The 24,996-nt window shown below is 34.2% G+C and overlaps 1 protein-coding gene across 5 annotated transcripts in view; it reads left to right on the forward strand.

The window, feature by feature from the left end:
* The first annotated feature begins 2,956 nt into the window (after nucleotides 1–2,956).
* LOC133173437 (dual specificity calcium/calmodulin-dependent 3',5'-cyclic nucleotide phosphodiesterase 1A-like) overlaps nucleotides 2,957–24,996 on the forward strand; it is a 144,117-nt gene continuing 122,077 nt past the window's right edge. For 4 of the 5 annotated variants that reach the window (XM_061308419.1, XM_061308421.1, XM_061308420.1 and 1 more), the window contains exon 1: nucleotides 22,365–22,734. In XM_061308419.1, coding sequence (XP_061164403.1) covers nucleotides 22,380–22,734 — 355 coding nt within the window. In that variant the 5' untranslated portion in view covers nucleotides 22,365–22,379. Of the gene's footprint in view, nucleotides 3,062–3,154; nucleotides 3,675–22,364; nucleotides 22,735–24,996 lie in introns of those variants that run through there. The other variant, XM_061308426.1, reaches the window with a different exon arrangement.

The following is a 24,996-nucleotide window of genomic DNA, read 5'->3' on the forward strand; positions in this document are numbered from 1 at the left end:
CATATGCTGATAGATATTGATGAGGGCTATGCAACTGCATCAACATTTTTTGACCTTGACCTTTCCTTTGACCTTGACCTCACTTTTCTTAAATTAGTGTTTAGCTCAGTTTTAAAGATACCATTCAAGATAGTGTAATGAAACTTCATATGTTGATACCTACTGATGTAAGCTATTCAACTGCATCAACATTTTTTGACCTTGACCTTTCTTTTGACCTTGACCTCACTTTTCTTAAATTAGTGTTTAGCTCAGTTTTAAAGATAGCATTCAAGAAAGTGTAATCAAACTTCATATGTTGATACATACTGATGTAAGCTATTCAACTGCATCAACATTTTTTGACCTTGACCTTACTTTTGACCTTGACCTCACTTTTCTTAAATTGGTGTTTAGCTCAGTTTTAAAGATACCATTCAAGATAGTGTAATCAAACTTCATATGTTGATACATACTGATGTATGCTATTAAATTGCATCAACATTTTTTTGACCTTGACCTTTCTTTTGACCTTGACCTCACTTTCCTTAAATTAGTGTTAAGCTCAGTTTTAATGAAATCATTCAAGATATTTTTAACAAACTTCATATCCTGATACATACTGATGTAACCTTTTCAACTGCATCAACATTTTTTGACCTTGACCTTTCCTCTGACCTTGACCTCACTTTTCTTAAATTAGTGTCAAACTTCATATGCTGATACATACCGATAAGAGCTATTCAACTGCATCAATATATTTTGACCTTGACCTTTTCTTTGACCTTGACCTCACTTTTCTTAAATTAGTGTTTAGCTCATTTTTAAAGAAACCATTCATAATATTTTCATCAAACTTCATATGCTTATACATACTGATGTAACCTTTTCAACTGCATCAACATTTTTTGACCTTGACCTTTCCTCTGACCTTGACCTCACTTTTCTTAAATTAGTGTCAAACTTCATATGCTGATACATACCGATGAGAGCTATTCAACTGCATCAATGTTTTTTGACCTTTACCTTTCCTTTGACCTTGACCTCACTTTTCTCAATTTGTGTTAAAATGTTGCATTACTAATATACCCTCGGCGGGGCATTCATGTCCTATGGACATATTTCTAGTTTTTTTTAAATTTCTGATCCAAGGTCATATCTCCAAGATTAATAGGCAATGAGATACTGAAATTGTGTTTGTAACTTCAGTACTTTGTACACTGTGAAACCAAGTTTATATTTCACTTGTTTAGAAAGTCATGTGTTAAAAAAGCTTGACTTAAGGTCATATTTCAAGGTCACTATGCAATAAGGTGATAAAATTATGTTATAGAAAACTTTTCTGTCTGTAAGTACATTGTATCCAAACTCTTGTTTACATTAGGTAGGTGATGATAATGAGTCAAGGTCATTATGGATGGCTATATGGCCTCTCCTTGGCAGTATGATTGAAACATATCCTTTTCTGTTAACAAAAAAAAATTAAAAAAAAAATTAAATAAATAATCTGATTTGAGTTACAGGAGTTTTTATTGGTGAATGTGTTTATTAAATCTGGCAATTGAATGACCAAAGAAGTGAACTACTTCAGACAAGCATGGAACAAGCTATAGAGGCAGTAGAGTACATTTCATCATTAAGTACTGGTACTACACGTTAGAAGTACTTACAGATGTGGTGAGATTGTGGCGTTGGATTGGACAAGAACTATCCTCTTTGATATTAATGATTCCGTCAGCCTAAACAATTCTGTCTGTTCAGATAATGATGACAAGACTCTGTTTTGACAGAATGGAGTCTGAAATGTTGCAAGGTTGTTTCAGGTAGAATCCCAGTAATGGTAGATAGGTAGGCACTTGAACATGTTTGACAAGCTAGATTGATATACTTGGGCCAGACTGTAATACATCTTCCCAAGACAGACAGAGAGGAACAGAATCATGTAGGTCTTGATGGACAATAAGGGAAGGTAATTGAAGGATTTCAATACATTCATTTTCCAAGAAGCAGGCTTTTTCAAGAAGTCGTAAAAATCAACAAATTAAACAAAAAATTCAAAGTCCTTGTGAGTAGTTTGTATACTGGGCACTTTTCTGTTGTATGCAAAAGAAAATGTCAGCATTATTAACTGCTGTAATTAATTAAAATCACAGAATCTTGACATATGTCTCTTGAAAATTAAAAAAAACAAAAAAAAAAACAATCTTCACTACCATTTCTCCCACTCTAGTTGTGTGAATTTTAGTAGATTTTGAGTAGTACTTCAAGATGAGTGAACAACTTATAAATTCATTAGAATTTACTCAGTATGAATTGAATTATAGTTTACTTCAATACACATAATTTTTCAGGTTATGTTATATAATTCATCCATAAAATTAAAGAACTTGATAAATTTTAGAAATGTGGTTTAACTGCTTCTAAATAGTTCCTTCAAATGGAATATACAGCTAACGTTTGATTTGATTGCTTTCCTTGAGGTAACAATGAAGAAGCTTTTGATGAATTATAAGATTTCATATTAAGTATTAGATAATGAATCTCTTTGTTTCCCCAGTAGAATCAGTGAGAGTTTTAAAGCAAGTCTTTACAGTGATTGATGTTTATTCCCCGATGGTGGGAATGCTTTGTCCACACTGACGTTAATTAATGCTCTTTTCTTTCCCGTCTTTTTGTCGGATCCTGCAGGATGTAACAGAAGAGAGTATTAATTGTTGATATAATACAGCAAATATTCAAAGTATCCTCTTTATTAATAAATACCAGTGTAGTATTGAGAAGTCACAATACGTGAGTTCCTCTGTGTTCCTGGATTAGTTCATATGAGATTAGAGGAGCGTAGTCGCGTGTTCTGGTAATTGTTTTGCCCGCCTTTTTTTGACGTTATCCTTTAAGTTCAGAGTTGGGAGTGGGAGATGACGAGTGCAAACTAAGAATTCCCCATCTGATATTAATATTTATTTTTTGTGTTTTGATAGGAGTATATACAGACACATAAGAACGGGAGTCTGTGAAGTTGTGCCCCTCCGCCGGAATTCAGCCAAGTGGTCCGTGTGAGAGACCATGCTGCAATAACCGTTAGGTGAGAACTTAAGAATTCATATTTCACTTCTCTCTGGATATTAAGTCTTGTTCAGTGTAATCTCCTATATGAAATCCTTTCACCTTTTGTCAGTGTGATGTCCCTATTACCTGTACATCATCCCAGAAATTCAGAGAAAATGTGGGAAAAAATGGTATAATACAGAGCAGAGAAATTAAAATCAATAATAGGATTTCAAGTAAAAAGGAACTGGACTATTGCAGATTGGAGAGTCCCATGACCAACTGTATATTTACTTCACAGGGATTTTAATGAACTTAGAGGTATCTATTGATTGGGGTATATTTGTAAATACGTATACTACTAGTGAATCTGGTCTCAGATATGTTAAAGTTCTACTTGGATGGTAAATATCTGTGAAGTTTTTCAAGAGGTGACCAACTGTGAATTTCTAAATACTTGACTGCATACTAAATTCTTATCAGTGGAAATATTTTGTGACCTGCATCAGTGAATTTAGGGGAGATGGATGGCAGAGATGATGATACAGAGAAACCCGACCAGGCTAAAAGACCCCGCCCCATTACACCCAAAATCTTCAAGAAGTGCAAGAGTGCTACGTTTACCCTCGATGGCACTGCCTATACTATAGGTAAGTGTTAGATAAGATTAAGGGGGGCTCTGTAGTTAAGACATTTAAATGATACCTTCCGCAATCTTGTCCATTTACAGGAACATTTGCCAGGATTAATAATTTTATCAGCAAATTTTTAATCATTTCTGTCAAATAAAAATCTGACAGATCTCTTTAATCCTTTCAAAAGAATTATAATATGGAAGAAATTCTTTACTTTATTCAAGTTTGAAATAATTTTTAATTAAAATTTTTTTTAGAAAAATTGAGTTCTGTACGTAGGCTAAGGAAGCATTGAATCATTAAAAGATTGTGAATGAATAAGTTTTCTATTTCCAAAATTTTCCGAACCCCCTTCTTAATAACATGGGAAAAACACTTCACTTAGTATACAACTCTTGTGCACCTGTTGTGATCGGACTGTAATGAGATAAAATGTCATTGACCATAGAGCCTCCTTTTTGTTTTGATGTTGGTATGTGTTCTCACTTTTTTTTTTGAACAGGGGCTTACATATCACATGGATAATGCATTAAAAGAAATTGTTACTGGCAATAAACAAAACTAGAAACATTCTGTGGAACCGTAGAAAAAAAACCCAGATAATACACAGAATGTGTGAATAGTCAAGAAACCAAGTGTGAAAGTGAAAAAGGATTTGTTTACCAGATCAGTTTTGACATAAACCCAACACGTGTGAAATAGGAATTATCGTATTTTTCAGTCTTGATTAACTTTTGAGCAAGGCGTTTTATGAACAGTGTCATTTTTTTTCCTTGGAGTTGATTGGAAAATTAAAGTACTCATGAAGTTTAATGCACAAAGGACAAATGTTACCCAGTTTTGTGTAAAAATGACATTTGATGAAGAGTTTAAACACAAAAACTAATTAGAAAAGAAAAGAATCAAATTTAGAGTATATTGCCAAATTCTTGGTACACTTAAAAAATTCAACTAAATGATCATACACATGTACATGTACTTTACAATTTACCTTTCCCAATGATAATTTTCCAAGATATTTTTGATTTAAAATCATTAAGGTCTGCCAACACATTGCTCTAATATCTGTTTTGTGTCTCTTCGTAATACATGTATACAGCAAATTAGTCATAATTATCATTATCTTGTGATTTTAAACTATTTTCAAAATGTCTAAGTAGATATAGACACCTAAAAATTGTGATATTGGCAAATCAAAAGATTTCCAGTAGGATGGTAAAGTAAATACCACCCTCTGTTCTCTTGCACAAATGCCTGGTAAGGTACCTCAATTTTTTGTGAGGAAACTTGTTTAAGTAGCAAAACTTCGATGATAAATTCTTGGAAAAAAATTATATATTAATTATTGAGGAACGTGTCCTCTGACCTTAAGTCCCATCAAATGTTCATAGACAAAAACTCAGCATACATTAATTAACAGGATTTTTTAACAGATATCAAATTTTATTTTACAAAAATATAAATTTAGCTAATATTTCCTCAAAATGAGATGAGGTACACAGCATTACCATGCAGGCATTATAAAATCACACAAAGGTCCTCTGATTATTGGAAATGTGAAATTATACAGGGAATAAGAAAATAAAGTTCAAAACTGTGTTGCATTTGTCCTTGATTAAAGATACGTTATAGAAGAAGCATTTAAGGTAATACGTCTCTGTTTGTTTGAAATCTGAGACTATGAAGTTTGGATGTTGAATTTTTCATCCTTAATTATAGACGGAGTTCACTGTATTAATTTACCTGATACGGAGACAGGACTTATATTATCATGTTACCTTTTGTAGTAATTATTGAGAGCAGTGCCCTTATTAATAGTTTCTAAACAATATAATAGCCCTCCTAATACAATAATGAGCCAATGACAGCAAACATAGAATTATGTAACAGCTAAACATGCAAAAATTAATCACCCCCAGAGTTTTCTTGTTCCTATTACGACTTAATGATTTCTCCTTCCATTGTGAAGAGAAACTCCAGAACAAAACCTGGATTGGAGTGAAATTGAAATGGCCATGGCTCATAAATGTCAGTTTTTGATGGAGAAGGGTCTGATTTCCAGTAATGAGCTTGAAAGAAGAAATTCAGTGAACCTTCTGATGTAATCTGTAACATGTACAAGAAATAAATTAACCTGCTTCTCCTGATCGTAGAACCATTAATAAACATTCAAGTTTTTTATTCTGATTTATACTTATCATGTTTATCTGACTTATTTTTATCTATAATAATGGTAAGATATAGTGAATTTTAATTAAGATTTTCTTATGAGGCTCATTACAGCAATTTGTTGATCAGAGTACATGCATGTTAAGTAGCCCTGCATGGGCATTCCCCTTGTGTGTGAGAGGATCACCTGAGATTCTAAAATATAGTAACTGTTTCTAGGTTATTTGCTGATGTAACAAGCAAATGTAACAGGTCTTTTAGGTGAGAACTTAAAAACTTGCATCCTCTTTTGTGGTAGTAGGCATGGGTTATAGTAAAGCTTAATTGCATTGGCATTGGCCCTTTTGTGAACTGGCCTGATTTTGGCATTAACATTGAGCCCATTTGTGAACTATCCTGAGTTTGGCATTAACATTAATTGCCTCGAGCCCATTTGTGAACTAGCTTTAGTTTGGCACTTACATTGGCTCGAGTCCATTTGTGAACTGGCCTGAGTTGGGCACTAACATTGGCTTGAGCCCATTTGTGAACTGGCTCCGGCGCCATAAAACTTAGACGAGCTCACTTTTGATCTCAGTCTCACATTTACCAAAGGTATTAATAGTGGAAAAGTGAGACTGAGATCAAAAGTGAGCTCATCTAAGTTTTATGGCCCCTAGGCCAGGCCTTAGTTTGGCACCATCATTGGCTTGAGCCCATTTGAAAACTAGCCTGAGTTCTGCACTAAGATTGGCTTGAGCCCATTTTGAACAGGCCTGAGTTGAGCACTAACATAGACTTGAGACCATTTGTGAACTGGCCCGAGTTTGGCACTAACATTGGCTTGAGCCCATTTGTAAACTAGCCTGAGTTTGGCACTAACAATGGCTTGAGCCCATTTGTGAACTAGCTTGAGTTTTGCTCTTACATAGGCTTGAACCCATTTGTGAACTGGCCTGAGTTTGGCACTAACATTGAGCCCATTTGTGAACTAGCCTGAGTTTGGCACTAACATGGAGCCCATTTGTGAACTAGCCTGAGTTTGGCACTAACATTGAGCCCATTTGTGAACTAGCCTGAGTTTGGCACTAACATTGAGTCCATTTGTGAACTGGCCTGAGTTTGGCACTTAACATTGAGCCCATTTGTGAACTAGCCTGAGTTGGGCACTAACATTGGCTTGATCCCATACCTTTTGTGAACTGGCCTGAGTTTGGCACTAACATTCGCTTGAGCCCATACCTTAGTAAAGGCCAAAATTTGGCACTGAACATATAGCGAGTGATGACCTCAAAGAAGTAAAACATGCTTTGCTGAGAAGAGAGAGTGCATACACTGGACAGCCCTTGCTACAATTGATTTTAAGTCCAAAAGATTGAATTTTAATTTTTAAAAGTACACATTTTGAAATTGTATATTTATATTATTATTTGAGGACTGGGATGATGTGCCAGGAAGATAAACAGTGAAAGAGAAGTGGTCAATAGACTACAAATTGTTAAGTACCTTCAAGTTTCCTATTCAAACACTCACTGTGTTTGTATTTATAACACTGTTCCAACCTGTTTACATTGTGTGGGAAAAATCACTATTTAACAATTTCTATTTCAAAACATATGTCATATCTCCCAAGTTTACTGCATGAATATGAAGTGTCTCCGGAAAGAAAAGGACCAGATAACGTCCTCAATTTTGTGACGCGTGGAAAAAAAGATCTGTAGAAGAGAGGGTGTCAAGTTAGAATAAATGAACTTCTGAAATCCTCCTGGTGTCAGCTTGGTTTATAACTTAATTTAGCAAGTTTTTTTTATGACGCAGTACTTTTGGTGTGTTCTTGATGCCCAATAATATTTAGCCTGTCCCACTGGACTTAAATAAACTGCATTAAGGTGGTACAGCAAAGTTTCCATGATCAATCTTTGTCAGCACCAATAAAGCTAGTCCTTAATGCTTATACCATTTCAGATGTATATATGGTAAATTTCCCTCGAGATTCTTAACACTATTGCGTTATTCTCCTCTGATAGTGATGCTTTTGTTGGCAAAATTAATTCTTATGCTTTGGGTCCTGATTTTATTTTTCTTTTTTGTGAATCGATGTCATCTGACCTAACTCATGGAGAGAAGGTGCAGATATTCCTGGAGGCTGAATAGCTTGATCAGAAAATGAAATCCACTTAGAGCCTGATTATCTTCATCTTAAAGATGACTATGGCCTGTCAAGACTCAAAATTCAGAAAATTATACATGGCATATTTCACCTGCAATTCTTGCACTAATTTAGATGCTTAGCCTAAAGCCTGAGCTCATTCATTATTGCTACACAGCCATTATCACAAGGGGTTCATCAGCATTTTCAATGTGTCTGCATACATCGAAACTATTGTCTTATCCTGATGTTGTGTATTCTAAAATCTTGCCTAATATGATGTTAACTTTAAGTCCCTTTCAGTAAATAAATTGTCTAAAATGTTGTTTTATTCGGAATGTTGTATGTCTAATCCGGCTAATTTTTATGGAACCAATGGTGTCCAGACTAGACAAATTTTACTGTAATGGAGTTTCCCAATAACAAAACATATACTTTCAATTGCCATTATACTAAATGGGAGCAGGGTTATGATCTTGTGAGCACTGAGCTCACAGTACCTCTAGTTTCATTCTTTTTCTCTCTGGAAACCTGCTTTCAAATCTATGGGGAAAAAAAATCTTCTTTATCCATAGATTTGAAAAATATTCACAAATAATGCATTTTATTTTCATAAATATTTTTTTATTTAAAAAATTACAATGTCTTTCTGAATTTTCTTGACATGCCTTATTAGATATGCATTTAATATTAACAGCAAAATTCAAACACTGAAGCATCTTATTTGCAAATAAAACAATTTTTACTTTTCCTCTCCAAAAAAAAAAATGCAAAAAATTGCTATAAAATAATTAAGAGCTAATATTGTTCTTTTAGTGCTGAAACCATAGTTTAAAAGAGATGTCATAAAGATCCATCAAATAAAATTTTGGTGTAGCATTCCTCCTTGAGCAGACAAACTAAGTGCATAGTTATAATGAGCAAGGCCCACAGTATGAGCTCAGGGTTTGATCAATTTCAGCACTGTAATGTAATATCCTATAAAACAATCTGCCAAAGAATATGCTCCATTCTTTGGGTCCATTTGTATTCATTCACAGAATTTTTTTCAGATCAGTTCATCTTAATATGTACCCCTTATCTTAGGCTTTGGAAAATTCTGTTTTCATAGTCCTTGTGAGAATTCCTTATCTGACCTCATGAATCAAAATGAATGGGTCTTTTAGAATTGCTCTGCCTTCAGAGCTCTCATTCACAGGCATTGATTTTATAAAGTAATTAAATTTGGGGTATAAGGTTCTTTATTTAATGATTTCTGAACATCCTTCTAGATCTTGGATCTTGTTTTAGGATTTGGAAGTTTATGATAAATAATGAGCTAATGATATAAGAATTGCATGAGGATAACTCTTGAAGTCTGAACTTATAGCATTTTCTCATGAACATAAGTTTAATTTTATTCAGAATAATTATAAATAATAGAGATGTCAGCAACTGGTAATTTCTGAAATTGGTAATATCAGGGTTTTTTTGGCATCTCATTTTATGGTTTGCCTAATTAAGGGAAATTTTAAAGTCTGTGAATTCACTTAGGAAAAATTTAAGGTAAACTCTTGGCTACAGCTGAAGTCAATAGTGGGAGTGTACAGTTATTACTAGGACTCCATTTTGACTTCAAACATAAGAAACTCAAACCATAAGAACTCTGAAGCATGTGTTTTGGTCATAAATCTTTCTTGTGCTCATGCAAACAGGATTAATCAAATGAAGTAACAATTACTCCATTTTCAAGTTATACTGAAAAAGTAGCTTTATTATGCACTGTTTATACTTTCCTGTTTTCCGTGTAAACATCAAATCTATCCGAGTAAACAGAATGTGTAGCCAGTTATCATGTTTACCTCCCCTTATTGTTAATATCTCATATATTTGGCATGCGAATTATTATTTACGTAATCACCACCAAGTTATTAACTACAGCATATGAAGTACTATGTGCTGTGAATGTCAATTTCTCTGTATCTCACAGCATACCAGCTTCTTTCTGTGTCGAGACATGCCTTATCACTGTTTATCCAAGTGCTTCCATATTAAAACATATATAGTGATAAATCAATGACTGACCAAGTAATCATGGGGGCTAGTTTAAAACGCTATAGTCACAACAGTCACATTATCTAGAATACAGGGACGTTTTATAAGACTGCAGTAACAATAATCATTGGTCGGGGAGTATGAGAATCTGGTCACAGGGACTATTTTAAAAGACTGTAGTCAAAGAAATCACAGGGACTATTTAATAAGGTTCTAGTCACAGAAATCATAAGGACTACTTCATAAGGCTGTTGTAACAATAATCATCGGTCCGGGAGTATAAGAGTGTAGTCACAGAAATGACAGTGACTATTTTATAAGACTGTAGTCATTGAAATCATAGGGACTATTTTATAAGACTGTAGTCACAAAATAACAGTGACTATTTTATAAGACTGTAGTCACAGAATGACATTGACTATTTCAAAAGACTGTAGTCACAGAATGACAGTGACTATTTTATAAGACTGTAGTCATTGAAATCATAGGGACTATTTTATAAGACTGTAGTCACAGAATGACAGTGACTATTTTATAAGACTAGTCACAGAATGACAGTGACTATTTTAAAAGACTGTAGTTACAGAATGACAGTGACTATTTTATAAGACTGTAGTCACAGAAATCACAGGGACTATTTTATAAGACTTTAGTCAAAGAAATCACAAGGACTATTTGTTTTATAAGGCTCTAGTCACGGAAATGACAGTGACTATTGTATAAGACTGTAGTCACGGAAATCAAAGGGTCTGTTTTATAAGACTATTGTTAACTAATTTAATGTAAGGGCTATCACAATAGAAAACTAATTTTCCTTCAGTTATTTGTGAAGATGAATTGTAAGCTGTTGTATTCAGTTTTTGACCAAGACCATTTAAAATATTTATAATAGCAAATAAACATTCATTTTGATTTGAAAATCAAGTTATCATATATACAGGTACTGTTTTTTCTACGATGCTTGTTTTTAACTGAAAAGCTGTGCAATAAATTGAATGTGGTCCTGAGGACTGTTTAATAGGAAGACATGCTGCTTGTTTAAACGGAAATCCTTTGATATGATTTAATGATCAGATATTTGGAAATTAAAACTGCAATGTAAACAAGCCAACAATCTTCTAAAGAATATATATAAGAACTTGACATAAATTTCAAAAACATTGAGGGTCATATACTATAGAGTTTAATTCAATAAGCTTGTACAAAAATGTTATAATTGTGCTGGATGTTTAAGTGTGAATCTTTGCAGAGTTAATAAAAACAGACTTTTCTTTCACTTTTTTTTTTTTAACAGGAGAAATTTCAGAGAAATAGTTTTTGATATGGGTGTTTAATTGATTGTGTAAGTCATTGTAGAGAGAACCTACAAGTTTAGTACTGTATTTCAGAGTAGCATACATTCTGTGATATGCTAAGCAATAAATATATAGCTGGGTATACATGTATTATAGATAAGATTTGTCTTCACATCCACTTAGCATTAAATACCTCTGCAAATTTTCAGGTAAATTCTATGGTAGTAATGATGTGCTTAAGTAAAGCAGAAAAAAAAAGAGACAGCATATAACAATTTAACTTTTCAAAGTTGTTTTAAAAAAGAAAAGGAGTTTGGACAACAGGCATGAATAGCTATTTAAGTGCTCTCCCTTTGTATGTTAAACCAATATATTTTTTTTTTCTGGCTAAAAATGATGAATTGAGACATTTCTCCACTGTGGAATTATAAGTGCTTATAAGAAATTCTTTTATCTGGTCCACTTTTAGCTCCAATGGCTATACATTTCAAATCAAGTTTGTAAAATAAATGTTTACATTACTTCCAAGACATGATGAATAATCATTGCAAGATTTGATTTGGAAAAAGACTATTAGTATCATAAAAACTCCACATCAAGGGAACGTGGACACACTTGCATGCCATTTTGTTTACAAATTCCCATATTAATTATAAAAATGACTTCAGTTTAATGATTTTAATTTGCATAAAAATTCTTAATGTGCAATCACAATGGTATTTTTCATAACATTATAGCAAACAGCCATGTTTGTAAACAAGTTATATTTAGAGTACGAGTTTCCTACTGTATCGGAGATACAGGGCGGGGCTTAAGGCGAGAGCGATAGCTCGAGCCGGGCCCCGCCCTGTATCTCCGATACAGTAGGAAACGAGTATTCTAAATGACTTGTGACATGACCTTTCTTATGACCTCGCTAATTTACATGTGTTTTTGGGTATATATCTCTCAACCAATCAGATGATTTTGCAGAAAGTTGATTTAGTACCCAATTTTTAGCAATCGCAACTGAAATGCCGAGTGAGGTGGACGTGCAGGTATTTATCAATTTAAATAATTATAATTATGAGATGCATTATATAATATTTTTTCCCAAAATTTAATTTATATTTGATTCCTTTCTATTTAGCTCTTGCTGACTTTTTTTTGAATGTAAGCTACGAATTTAGTGCAAAACATTTTGATACATAAGAATCATATATGGGAATGTATTTGAAGCAAAAAATGTTTCGGGGAGCACTGTCGGGGAGGTTGTATTCTGAGAGAAATGTCCGACAATGTCATAGACCGGTCCATACATGCTCCAAATTGAAATAAACAAATGTAAGAAAGGGGGCATATTACCTTCATGTTTGAAAAAAGAATGTAGAGGAACCAAACTGAAAGGTAGATCCAGCACTCACTCACGCGCGTCGGTATCCCCCCCCCCCTTTCGAGTTTTTTCTTTTTCTTTTTTTGGCTTTCATAAATTATGTTTGCTAAACTTGTATACACTTTTAATTTTTCAACACGAAACGATCACGCACATATAGTGTCAGGCCTGATTATGAATCTAACCCCCCCCCCCTCCCACGAAACCCCCGATTTTCCAGTTAGGACATTTTTTTCCGAAGAAAACCATTTGTGTACTGCCCCCACTCTCTCCTTTCTAAAATCTTTGAATCCGCCACTGGTAACTTTACATTGTAAAATTCTATTCTTAATTCATCTCAAATTTTGAATAAATACTAACAGCGCTATCTTACGATTTGATTGATTCTTATGTCTATATCATTTAAGATACGGATTCAGTTTTCCGTCATCGCTAAAAATAAATCATACTGTATCGTTGATATTTTGCAGATACAGTACAGTTTCTGCTCATTTGCATAAGAAACGCCTACTAAAAGTGTTCTGTATCGCAGTTATTGTACGGCTGACTTCAAAGGAAAACTCGCCGGGTCATGTCACAAGGGCACATACAAGCTCTATTGTTGTTAATGTTTACATTTTATGGCGTGTGTTTGATTTGCGTACTCTGCACACATCACTCAGAACACAAATAGGTAACACTGGTGTGTGATTTTGCTTTCTTACAATTTTATTCTGTCTTTTCTTGCTTTCAGTTTCAATACCTTTTATTAATATGCTGATTTCCTTAAATGTCAAAGAAAAATTTTATTTCATGATTGACAATAAAACACACCTGAAGTTTGTTGTTTTTTAAAACATAATTTTCACATAAAAGAAGTTTCTAAGCACGCTTTTATAATATATCAGTCTGAAGTAAGACATGAATTCTATGGAAACTTATGATAGATACAAACTTCAAAACTGTGTCGATGCCCCTTTAACCATCTATCTATAGATGCTCAAAAACCTGATCTTAAAATTATTGTTAAAAATTGTATTTTTTTTTGTACCTGTAGATTAATTCATTATTTAATGTGTAGTCAATAGGTTTATCCTGGAAAAGCAAGTTGCTCAATGTGGCTGCTGTGAATGGAGGAAGGGAGACAACTTCTTCAGACTTGTTCAGACAACTTACATTTACATTGGATAACAATCTCAACTGTATGCTTGCACCAACATCTCATTAAATGAAATATTGAGAATATGATTATCAATTTTGTTGAGTATCTAAATTTAAGATTGAATTTTATTTTATTTTCTCCTGAGTAAACAAGTTTCTTTCACTGCTCGTGCAGCATTTATAGCAAATGTTTTCTGTTATTATTATATACTGATATAGAAATGAGACACAACAAGCAGTGGACTACAAATATCTGAATATTTCTATCTAATGATATTAACAATTTAACTCAGACTGTCAGATAAAACTTGATTTAGAAACACCAGAGATTTTATCAAAACATGGATTATATCTTTCAGGGTTCTACACTAACGTTAGTCCGTTAGTCTCAGACTAATACATTTTTATTCGGACTAATAAAATCTGTGGCTAATTAGTCCGAACGGACCAATAAAAATTCCTGGAAAACAATATGAATAATTTACCAATGTCCGATTCTCCACGACTTTTACTGGAAAACCCCGCATTTATTTTTAGCTTTCTAGCTTCTTGGCGGGTAGTTAGACAATTTCGAGTCAGCGCTTAATTTTTCGACTGATTGATATGAAGTAAAACGTTTTAGTGATCATAATTTATATGACACAGAAAAGAAAGATGTCAGACATTTTGGATGTTTGTTTGTTGTTTAACGCCCCTCTCGAGAATTTTTCACTCATATGGAGACGCCACCACTTGCCGGTGGAGAGCTGTAAATTTTGTCCTATACTCGGCACTTACGGCCATTGAGCAGTGAGGGATCTTTTTCGTGCCAGCACCTACTGCGATACAGGACCCCGGTTTATACGGTCTCATCCGAAGGACCGTTTTTTTTTGGATGTAATGCAAGAGAAAAAGAACGACATCGGAAATGCGATCGTACTCGTTGATCACGAGATTTCAACGAATCCGTGCTGGGGAATAAACCCTTTGTAAATGCTTTGTTTATTTAATAAAAGTATTTAAAAAAACGTATATTTATTTTTAAATTAATGTTACAAAACATTGATGTTTCCTTTTTTTGACGGACTCATAAAATCGCGTGCGGACTAGTAAAAGTAAGGAAGCACTAGTCCGGCCGGACTAAAGCCTAAAAAAGTTAGTGTCGAACCCTGTCTTTAAACTTTAGAAAGTGAAAGGTATCCTTTCCGCGTGCGGACTAGTAAAAGTAAGGAAGCACTAGTCCGGCCGGACTAAAGCCTAAAAAAGTTAGTGTCGAACCCTGTCTTTAAACTTTAGAAAGTGAAAGGTATCCTTTCATACCCCCCCCCCCCCCCCCCCCCAATTAAATATTTAAGTAAAGCATTGTATATCCACCATGCATAACAGTTGCAGCTCGGATTCTACGATGAATTGAGTTCATCAGTCTCTGATTTTAGGGAATGAAATATTCTTCCAATCCTTTTGAAATGACTTTCTCAGATGCTGAAGTCAAATTCTTCGATCCTAGGGCAGTGTAGTAGCTCTGTCTTCCGGCCCACAGACTGTCAGTCAAGTTAGTAAGTCGTGTGTGGTGTAGAGGTGTGAAAAAGTGTATCTATGCTTCTGTAACTCTCTTTCAACTTCATTTTGAAAATTAAATTTCTTACTAGAAGTAATTGGTAAGCATGCTTACAGTCATTTTTTGAAAGACTTGGAATCACTTCAGGAAAGGAAACAAGAACTCTTTTTTGCAGTATTTCTGCAATACTTATGATGAACAGAAACAAACTTCTGTAAAACCAAATTTTAGTCAAACTTTTAGTCAAACATGCTATTTAAAATTTCCTTTAAATCAGGCTAGGATTTTGGTACAGTTCGTAATTGATTTTCACCCAGAAACAGGATGAAAATCAATTCTCTGCAAAGTTAAGACTGTCCTTTTTTTAAAAGTACAAAATTAAACCCAATATCTAATTTTTTTCCTCTCTAAAAATAGGATGTTCCATTTCTTTTGTGTGTCTATGTATAATATAATAAAGTTAAATTATAACATGTGATTCCTTGAATACAAGATTCAGTATCACTATATGTATACATTGAGACTTTATTTTTTAAGCTTTGGCTCCCTGATTTGAATATCCTGCTTGGAAAAATAATGGTTAGTGTCCTTTTTACCGATCACAATTGATGTAGAAATAATGGGTCCAAAGCTAGGCAGCTTAAGTGTTTGTTCAAGCGTAGGGAGAATCTCTCCACTGAAGGTTACGACTGCTCAGAATTATACAGTATCTAAGGACTGAATGATGTACAAAGTCAGGTCCGAGAACAGCCTTAATTGTAAATAAGTGAATGGAAAATTGAGTATTTCTATGCTAAAGATAGCACTGTGCATTATTTCCAAAACAGTGGTGAATTTAAGGGCTAGCAACTCATATTCTTGCTAGGCTAGGAACTTCTGAGGACTTATCTCATTAGGTCTGCCATGATTCCACAGACATTATTATTAAAATATTTTGCCTTACAAAATCTCTAGAATCCAGGAGCTTCCAAGACCCTCCCCCCCTCCCCCCCCCAACAGCTCAGATGACCCCCTTAATCTTTAATCCTGGATCTGCCCCTGCAATTTGAACAATGATTTAAATAATTTAGCACCAGAAAGAAACAAAAAATATTTGTCACTTAAACCAGCATGTCTTCTCTGTCTCCCATAAATTCTCATGTGTTAAGAGGCTTTGGGACAATTTTCATGACAAAAAAATGAAGACACTGTTGACTTTAACAGTGAAGTAGTTTACTAGGTAACATTTCAACAACTGTAAAACCAAATCATCATTGATTTGTCATCCAGTGTCTGGGGCCAGTATTGTTCAATTGATGTCGGTATAAATTAAGTGACCAATTAATTTGAAGTTAACGAAGAGCCTGATTTGATGATTCACTGTTGTGTATAGATTAGGGCTGTCGGAATAAATGATTGTCCTTTGCCATTCAATAATTTGTCTTTATTGAATCTGAAGACAGGAGTAACTATTCCATCAAGTTTTGGAAATTACATAAAACGCCAGTGCTATTCTTCCATAATCTGGGGTCTTTAATTGATCAATAAAACATTTGTGAGAGGCTGATTGGTTAAGTGATGTCCTGATAACTTGATCGTGGTGTTCGTCTGACCTTTCTAGTACAAAAACTAATAACAACATTTCGTGGCCAGGATTAGTTTTTGCAACTTACTGTGCCATAAATCAAACAAAATTCAGATACAGTAAAAAAAATGCTTATATATGATATGAACATATGTGTGCATTTCATCTGAGAAAGCACCAAGTAGTGAATTATTTGATGCTTATATATTTTCATTATGAATCATCTACTGTACAAATCCAGCATCATAGATTGACACAACAGCTTAATTCTATGCATGTGTTTATTACTAAGAAATAATATTCATTACTAAAGATATAAATCTCAGCAGACTGAGTGCCCATCCTTGTGAGGGTGCCAACTATGTACCCATCCTTGTGAGGGTGCCCATCTAGGTGCCCATCCTTGTAAGGGGCCCATCTAGGTGCCCATCCTTGTGAGACGGCCCAGATCTATGTGCCCATCCTTGTGAGGGAGCCCATCTATGTGCCCATCCTTGTGAGGGTGCCCATCTAGGTGCCCATCCTTGTAAGGGGCTCATCTAAGTGCCCATCCTTGTGAGACAGCCCAAATCTATGTGCCCATCCTTGTGAGGGAGCCCATCTATGTGACCATCCTTGTGAGGGATGGCCATCTATGTGCTCATCCTTGCGAGGGGGCCCGAATCTGTGTGCCCATGCATCTTTGTGAGGGGGTGCATTTATGTGCCTGTCCTTGTGAGGAAGCTCATCTAGGTGCCCATCCTTGTGAGGGGGTCGATCTATGTGCCCATCCTTTTGAGGGGGCCAATCTATGTGCAAGGAGGAAGTCACCCAAGGAGTCCAAAGAGATTTTAACATAATAAATGTTGTAGTTGACTGCGATTATCAATCTGTTATTTATGCCTCAGATTATTAACTGCTATGTAAATAAGTAAGTAAATTATTTATTATAGAGTGATGTTACAAAAACAAAACAAAATGTATTAATCCATTTATATAGACAGTGATAATTTAAACACTCAGCCCATTAGACTTATAAGTCACTGTTTAGTGGTAAACACCCAGCCCATAAGACTTATGAATCACTGTTTAGTGGTAAACACCCAGCCCATTAGATTTATAAGCCCATTAGACTGTTTAGTGGTAAACACTCAGCCCATTAGACTTATAAATCACTGTTTAGTGGTAAACACTCAGCCCATTAGACTTATAAGTCACTGTTTAGTAGTAAACACTCAGCCCATTAGACTTATAAATCATTGTTTAGTAGTTAACACTCAGCCCACTAGACTTATAAGTCACTGTTTAATGGTAAACACCCAGCCCATTAGACTTACAAGTCACTGTTTAGTGGTAAACACTCAGCCCATTAGACTTATAAGTCACTGTTTAGTGGTAAACACTCAGCCCATTAGACTTATAATCACTGTTTAGTGGTAAACACCCAGCCATTAGACTTATAAGTCATTGTTTAGTGGTAAACACTCAGCCCATTAGACTTATAAGTCACTATTTAGTAGTAAACACTCAGCCCATTAGACTTATAATCACTGTTTAGTGGTAAACACCAAGCCCATTAGACTTACAAGTCACTGTGTAGTGGTAAACACCCAGCCCATTAGACTTATAAATCACTGTTTAGTGGTTACAAAATTTAGAACATGCAAGAAAATTTACTTGTAATTTGTAAGAATGAAGTATAAAATTTGCAGTTATCAATGGCAAGTTACAAATAAGAATTTGAAATAGATTATTGATCAGTGGTAAATACATTTGAAATTCTTAATTGTTGTTTGATAAGATCTCTTTCTAAGTTGTTATACAGAGTGTTATACAGAGCATGCAGAGTGCATTTAAGAAGAATCAATCTCTAGTTTATTCATTTGACAGAGTTTTCGGGTTTGCCATGTTTCATACACATGCCCTCCCCCCTTCTCAGACACCCTACCAGTTTACCTCTTAAACAGCATGTGCATATTGAAAAATCTCTTAGATGTGTATCAGATGCTGAATTTCAACTGAATTTCAAAATTCTGACCATACCTCTAACATGAAATTCTTTGACTGAAAAACTGTATTCTTTATGTACAAACATACCAAGAAGTTTATTTAAGGTGCATTTTTTCTGATTCTTAATGATAATTCTTGACCTTAGGAAGTTAAAAACCTGACTTAAGGTCCATCAGTACTCTGATAAGAGAGATAACTCTTAATGACATAAATGTCTACTATCCTTTATAAATTTGTCAAGTTGATATGTCTTTTTTGTCAAATTTTGTCCCACAAGCTATGCTATAATTGTTTGTATTTTACTTAACAAATACATTTCTTTTGGAAAATCATAAGAGTTAAAGAATCATTTTATATGAGTGAGCAGAGGGTTTATGAACATTAATATATGAACTTTCAGTTTTTACTAATCAACTTTGAATGTATCATTTTTCGTATCTTAATTAGCCAATTCTAGATTCTTGTTGTTGATAACATCATAATCCCCTGATGCCAATTATTCATGATTTTTAAAAGTTTACAGACATTTCTTTACTTTTTATGCAAACACATAAGTAAATTTATGGCTTGAGACTGGAAAAGAGGAGACGATTGTTATTGCATATTATTCTTTAATTTTGGTTTCTTTCACACCTAATGTTTTGTATTTGATGAATAATTAAGAAAATATTTTAAAAGAAGTCCTGTCTGTTTTGTAAGAAAGCTGTAATTGCTTGTTAGCACTGAATGGTGGTCCACTTGTGTGTGTAGATAGCATTACCTTCATTTATAAAACAATTTCTTGGTAGTTAACCACAAATTGAAAGCTATTTAAAGATTAATTCTGATGTTTCATGTAGTGATGAAAATGTTTGACATTAATTAACATCAAGTAATTATTTATCTATTGACAGATATTATGCAAAATGTTTTTACTTATGTTCACTGACTAATTATTTTTGATGAATTAAAAAGTTCTTTAAGTAAAATTTACTTGGTGGTATTTAAATAGGATTTTTTGTGAGCCATGTCCTGGAATAATTCTTTTGTATATCTTATGAGACTGGCCATGAATTCCATAAATCATGTTCAGTAAAAATTCATTTTTAAATTAAATCAAAAATTAAGAAATACAAGGATATTTCTGGGGTGATCAAACTTAGGCCTGTACACAGTCACCGGATATCATTCCTGTAATTCCACAGAGGAAAGTCCTTGAAACCGAGTGTCAGAGTAAGACCCTGTGTAATTGTAACCATTGTTCTGGTAACGACTAAGGCCATTGGGAATGAATAAGATATTGTACGGCTTGATTGATAGTTGACAAGAACTGCTCATTTCTTATGGAACCAACGACACACCAAGGTCACGATTGGGAAACCCGACACAATCATCCAAGTTTATTCTGCAGGAAAACAGTAATACTGTAGATTCCTAAATATTCACGAGAAATTTATAATTGTGTAATTTTACGATAAGAACCACTTGCAAAATAAAATTTCTTGATTTATTATATAGCTGCAATACATGTAAAAACTCTTGATGAACCTATACTTGTTAGTTCACTATCTTTCAATTTCATGTGTACATTTTACTAGTAATTTTGCGATGATAAGTACTCACATAAAATAAAGAATCTACAGTATTTTGTACCTCAGAATTGCTAGTACTTTAAAAAATCAGTACATTGGACTAGATACGGTCTAGATTTGGAACAGTTAATACAAAATATCTTTCTGCACTGTACAGGATCAAAATTTGAAAAATGGAATTGATAAGTCCTATTGATGTATATTTGCAGATGTTTCCCTGAAATATACCCTTATTTCACTCTTCTTTTGGTTCCTGACATTTCATAGATTCATTTTAAACAACATTTTTAAGGCTTTGACCAAAGGAAAGCCAAAGGATGAAAAACTTTTAATTTTTGCTGGATTCATAGCATGGTTACTTTGTTTCAGTTGTTAATAAAAGATAACTATTTACAAAGTACTCTAAAAGCTCTTATTAAATGTGCAGTTGTCCTGGCATTTTGTACGAGGGTTAACGTCACATGCCTGAGATCAATAGGAAAAGTTTGATCAAAAGTTTAGGAGTAACATCTTGATGCAACAGAATGCAGAAGTTAAACTTGCTCGTCAATACAATGCAACCCATTGCTTGTTTGTTTAATAAACAGATAACATCATCTATACATAAAACCAAATCAATGGTGAAATATCTTCAATCTCAGGGACCTGCGGCCCCCATCAGCAGGAATTGTTCTTGACTATATTGGTTAAGTCACCTAATTAGGGTTTTTCCATTTATAGAACCTGTACACCACTTGTTGTATGCAAATGTGTTTTTTGGGTTGATCTTTGTTGACAAATTCTTCAGTCTACCAGTTTTCTCAAAATACTTCCATTAAGAGGAAAGTATTGGCATTTGGATATGAGTGAATGATCAGATTTTCTGATGCATATTCCTGGACTCCAATTTGATGTGCTGACATTTTATAATAGAAGTGGGAAACGGAATGTTCTGGAGTCTATAGCAGCCTTAATGATGATGCCATAGTGATATTTTACAAATTATTTTGTGTCACTTACGGTCAGATTTTGTCACTAAGGATTGTCAGACCTGCAGAATCGATACAAATAAAATGCTTTGATTTCAGATGAGGACATTTCTGATATTGGGAGCACTCGTCTAATTATCAGTGATATATAACTTGACAGGAAGGCTACTAATAACGAGAGAGCCAGATTGTGTCAGTAATTAATAGCATTCATTTCATATCAGTGTCCTTATTTTTTTTTTTAATGTTTCATTTTTATCTAATGGTGATGCTGACTGAATGAAATTGGCAGTACCCAAAGCCATCTTGTAATTTTTGGTGCTCGTAACCAACAAATCCTCAGGAACAAAGGGTTAGACAAAGAGGAGAGGTGTGTTATGAACGTGGATAATTGTTTCCTCCTCAGGACTGGTGGATGATGATGGATCCATGTGGAGAATGGATACCCTAGAAGAATGGATCAAGTTTACATGCCTTACAGCTCTTCCTTCACAATTTTGTCCCCTTCGCTTTGTCCCTATTGATTAAATGATAATCTATTTTAAGGATTACAGAATTTGCATTGTTATTGTGACACTGCAGTTGTGTGGGACCAGTGAAAAACTTGGTACTTGTTGTAATTGATGGTTTAACACTTGCTGTAGCAACAGATTGCTCAGACCAGCAACCTTAGCTATGGTAATTCACATCAAAAAATCAGAAGTCTTATTAAATTTGCAGGATTTACAGAGTATCTGATTTGTGTGGAAACTTAGCAACTGCTTTCATTTCCAATTTTGTCAAGTAACAATACATAAAGCCTCTTCTGATAGGCCACTCTGAAATGACAATGGAATGGAGATAACTTTTGCAGGCATTGGATTGTAGTAATTGTTCTCCGTTAAAGAGATTTACATGAAATATATCATGATTGAGCGACAAAGTACTGAAAACCAGATTTAAATACCTCTGAGATGCCAAAATCTAAACCGAAACCTTTTGCAGAAAACAGTGATAGGAAACTGGTCAATTCTGTTCAGAGTCGCATTGAGTCATTTGAAAAGAAGATCTCCTCAATAAATACCAGTCCTGCATGTGGTTCTAAAAAACTTCCACTACGAGCTACAGTGAGTCTGGATAACACTCAGCCCTATATGGATCATGCAAACAAAAGGGACTTGGTGTACTCACATTCCCATGATGCAACAGTAACCTGGGACCAAACAGATTTACTCCCCTTAGTGATGGAACAGGAAGAGGGGCCTATTTCACCAGGAGGAAGTCGGGCAAAGTGTGTGGTTAGGTTGGAAGGAGCCAAATACACCATTGGTAAGTGACATGGAAAATAAACAGATTTTTGTTACTTTAAGGTATCATTTCCAGAATGAGAAGGCCTAATAAGTTTAGTGTGTGTTTACAGTGTTCTTAGTTGAGAAAGGCACACATTAATTAGGTGGCTCTCAGAGAGCCATCAATTGCTCCTCTGAACCTGAGAACTGCTGTTTCCCTTTTCCGCAATTCAACACTGCTTTTCCACAAAAAAAAACCAAACAAAACATGCTTTATTTCCATAGCAAGTCATACTGCTCTTCCACAATTATGTTTTTTACGTAATTTTCATGTGTACCTCTTCCATTAGCCAGGTAAAAATCTTACCACAACTTTTGCAGTAGTCACTGTTAGTTGTAATTGTTGGTTTGCATACTTATCCTGCACTGAATTGGTAAGAAACATCCCCATTATTTAAAACATTGACTTTTCTATATGTGTATCCATCTTATATTATACATTGGTTACCACAATTTGTTTCAGTAGAAATAATTTCCATGACTTCTAAAACCTTTAACTGACCAGTATGAATTGCGAAATTCAATTTTTATCGCATGGTGAGTTCATGCTACTAGAACTGTGTGAGAAAGTACAAGTTAGTAAATATTGGCAGCCGTTTGATGACAAGTGCTACATGTGGCCATTGAAAAATAATGGAAAGAAAGTATCAAAAACAGCAGATAACACATAACTTTGTTAAAACCAATCACGGAAAAGCAGTTTGAAGTATATATAGTCTTGGAAAGCAGACAGGACTGGAATAAAATTGCAGAAAAGCTGCTAAGGATGGCCCTAAGAACTTGGGAAAAAGTTTCTTGTATTGTGCATTAATTTACTCTCTGTGTTTTTTGAATGGGTTCATTTATTTGATATATTTTGAAGAGGTGGGAATTAAAACCTATTCTTTGCTCCTGTTTCGGTAATGCAATAATTTGACATGGAATAGCACAGAGCAATAAATTGATATGGAATAGCACAGTGCAATAATTTGATCTGTAATTTAAAACAATTTTCAAAAAGTGTTTATAATGGTCAAGACTAGCGTTTTTGTCCAGTGTAACTTCCTTAGCAAAATTGTTAAAGCAAAATCTGCCTAACCTTTTAAAAGGTATTTTCTCTTAGAGCTAAGGTAAAAATATGACCATATACTTGTGAAAATATATACTTAGGTAATAAAAACTAGAGTTTCCAAGAAATGCAACTGCAAGAGCAACTTTAGAATATGAGTGTTGCAATCTTGGTTTACTCTTTCATGAAAAATTGAAAAGAAGCCTTAAGTTCGTTTGAAGCTTTTTTTCTACCTGAAAAGAATGTCTTAAGGAAGCTCTAAACACTAATGAACAAATGCTTTTTGGACTTTGAAAAAAATATATCATATAAAGGTGCACATATTCAGTGTATCTAGTTCATTTTCAACAAAGGGTACCTGCCTTACTTTTGCAGAAAAAATGTTCAAAGACGATGAACTATTTGTTAACAGAAATCACTGTTGTTTACTTGCATCGGGACAATTAAGGGAAATAATGTATTTAATTACTTAATATTGGTCTAACATAACATTTAGAATACATGTACTTTAATTCATAAAAAATTGTGTCATTAACTGTAGATTCCCATTTATTCTAGTTTTCTTCTAAGGACAGATCACTCTAACTCAATAAAACTACCCTACAAATTGAACTCTTTAGTGTGCAGTGTTTAGAGCTTCCTTAATCCAAAGTCAGAATCACATAGTGGTCATTAAAGTTTTGTAGTAGCTGTAATTAAAATGTATGCCAGCACACTTTAAGATTTCAAATCCCCATTCACCAGGTTGGGCACTGAGTTCCTTTTTTCAGGAGCTGTTACTCTAAAAGGGAATTGTTCCTCTTTTCAGTAATAAAAACATTACCATATATGGGAATTTTCGTCATATTTTTAAAATAATGTCCCAAATTCGTGTATTAGATAAAAAGTGCATGAAAAATACGATGTGATGTGTTTAAAGTTTTTTAAACCAACCTCGCTGACAAAAAATTTTGGTCCTTTAGTGCTGCAGACGGGAGTAAGATGAGATTTAACCGTACGATATCATGAGTATCTTCCAACGGATGTGAATATTTCCCTTATAAGTATATTATTACTAGTTCAAAAACGGAAAATTTCATAGCTTGATTTCGTTGAGGTGATATCTTTTGAACATGCACAGGAATTTAAACTCACGTGCAGCTTCTATTTAAATTTTCCCTGTTGATAAATGATACGAAAAGTATGGAATCTTAC

Source organism: Saccostrea echinata, unplaced genomic scaffold, assembly GCF_033153115.1.
Source record: "Saccostrea echinata isolate AGI-Se365-2 ecotype Australia unplaced genomic scaffold, CSIRO_AGI_Sech_v1 ptg000056l, whole genome shotgun sequence".
NCBI lineage: Eukaryota > Metazoa > Mollusca > Bivalvia > Ostreida > Ostreidae > Saccostrea > Saccostrea echinata.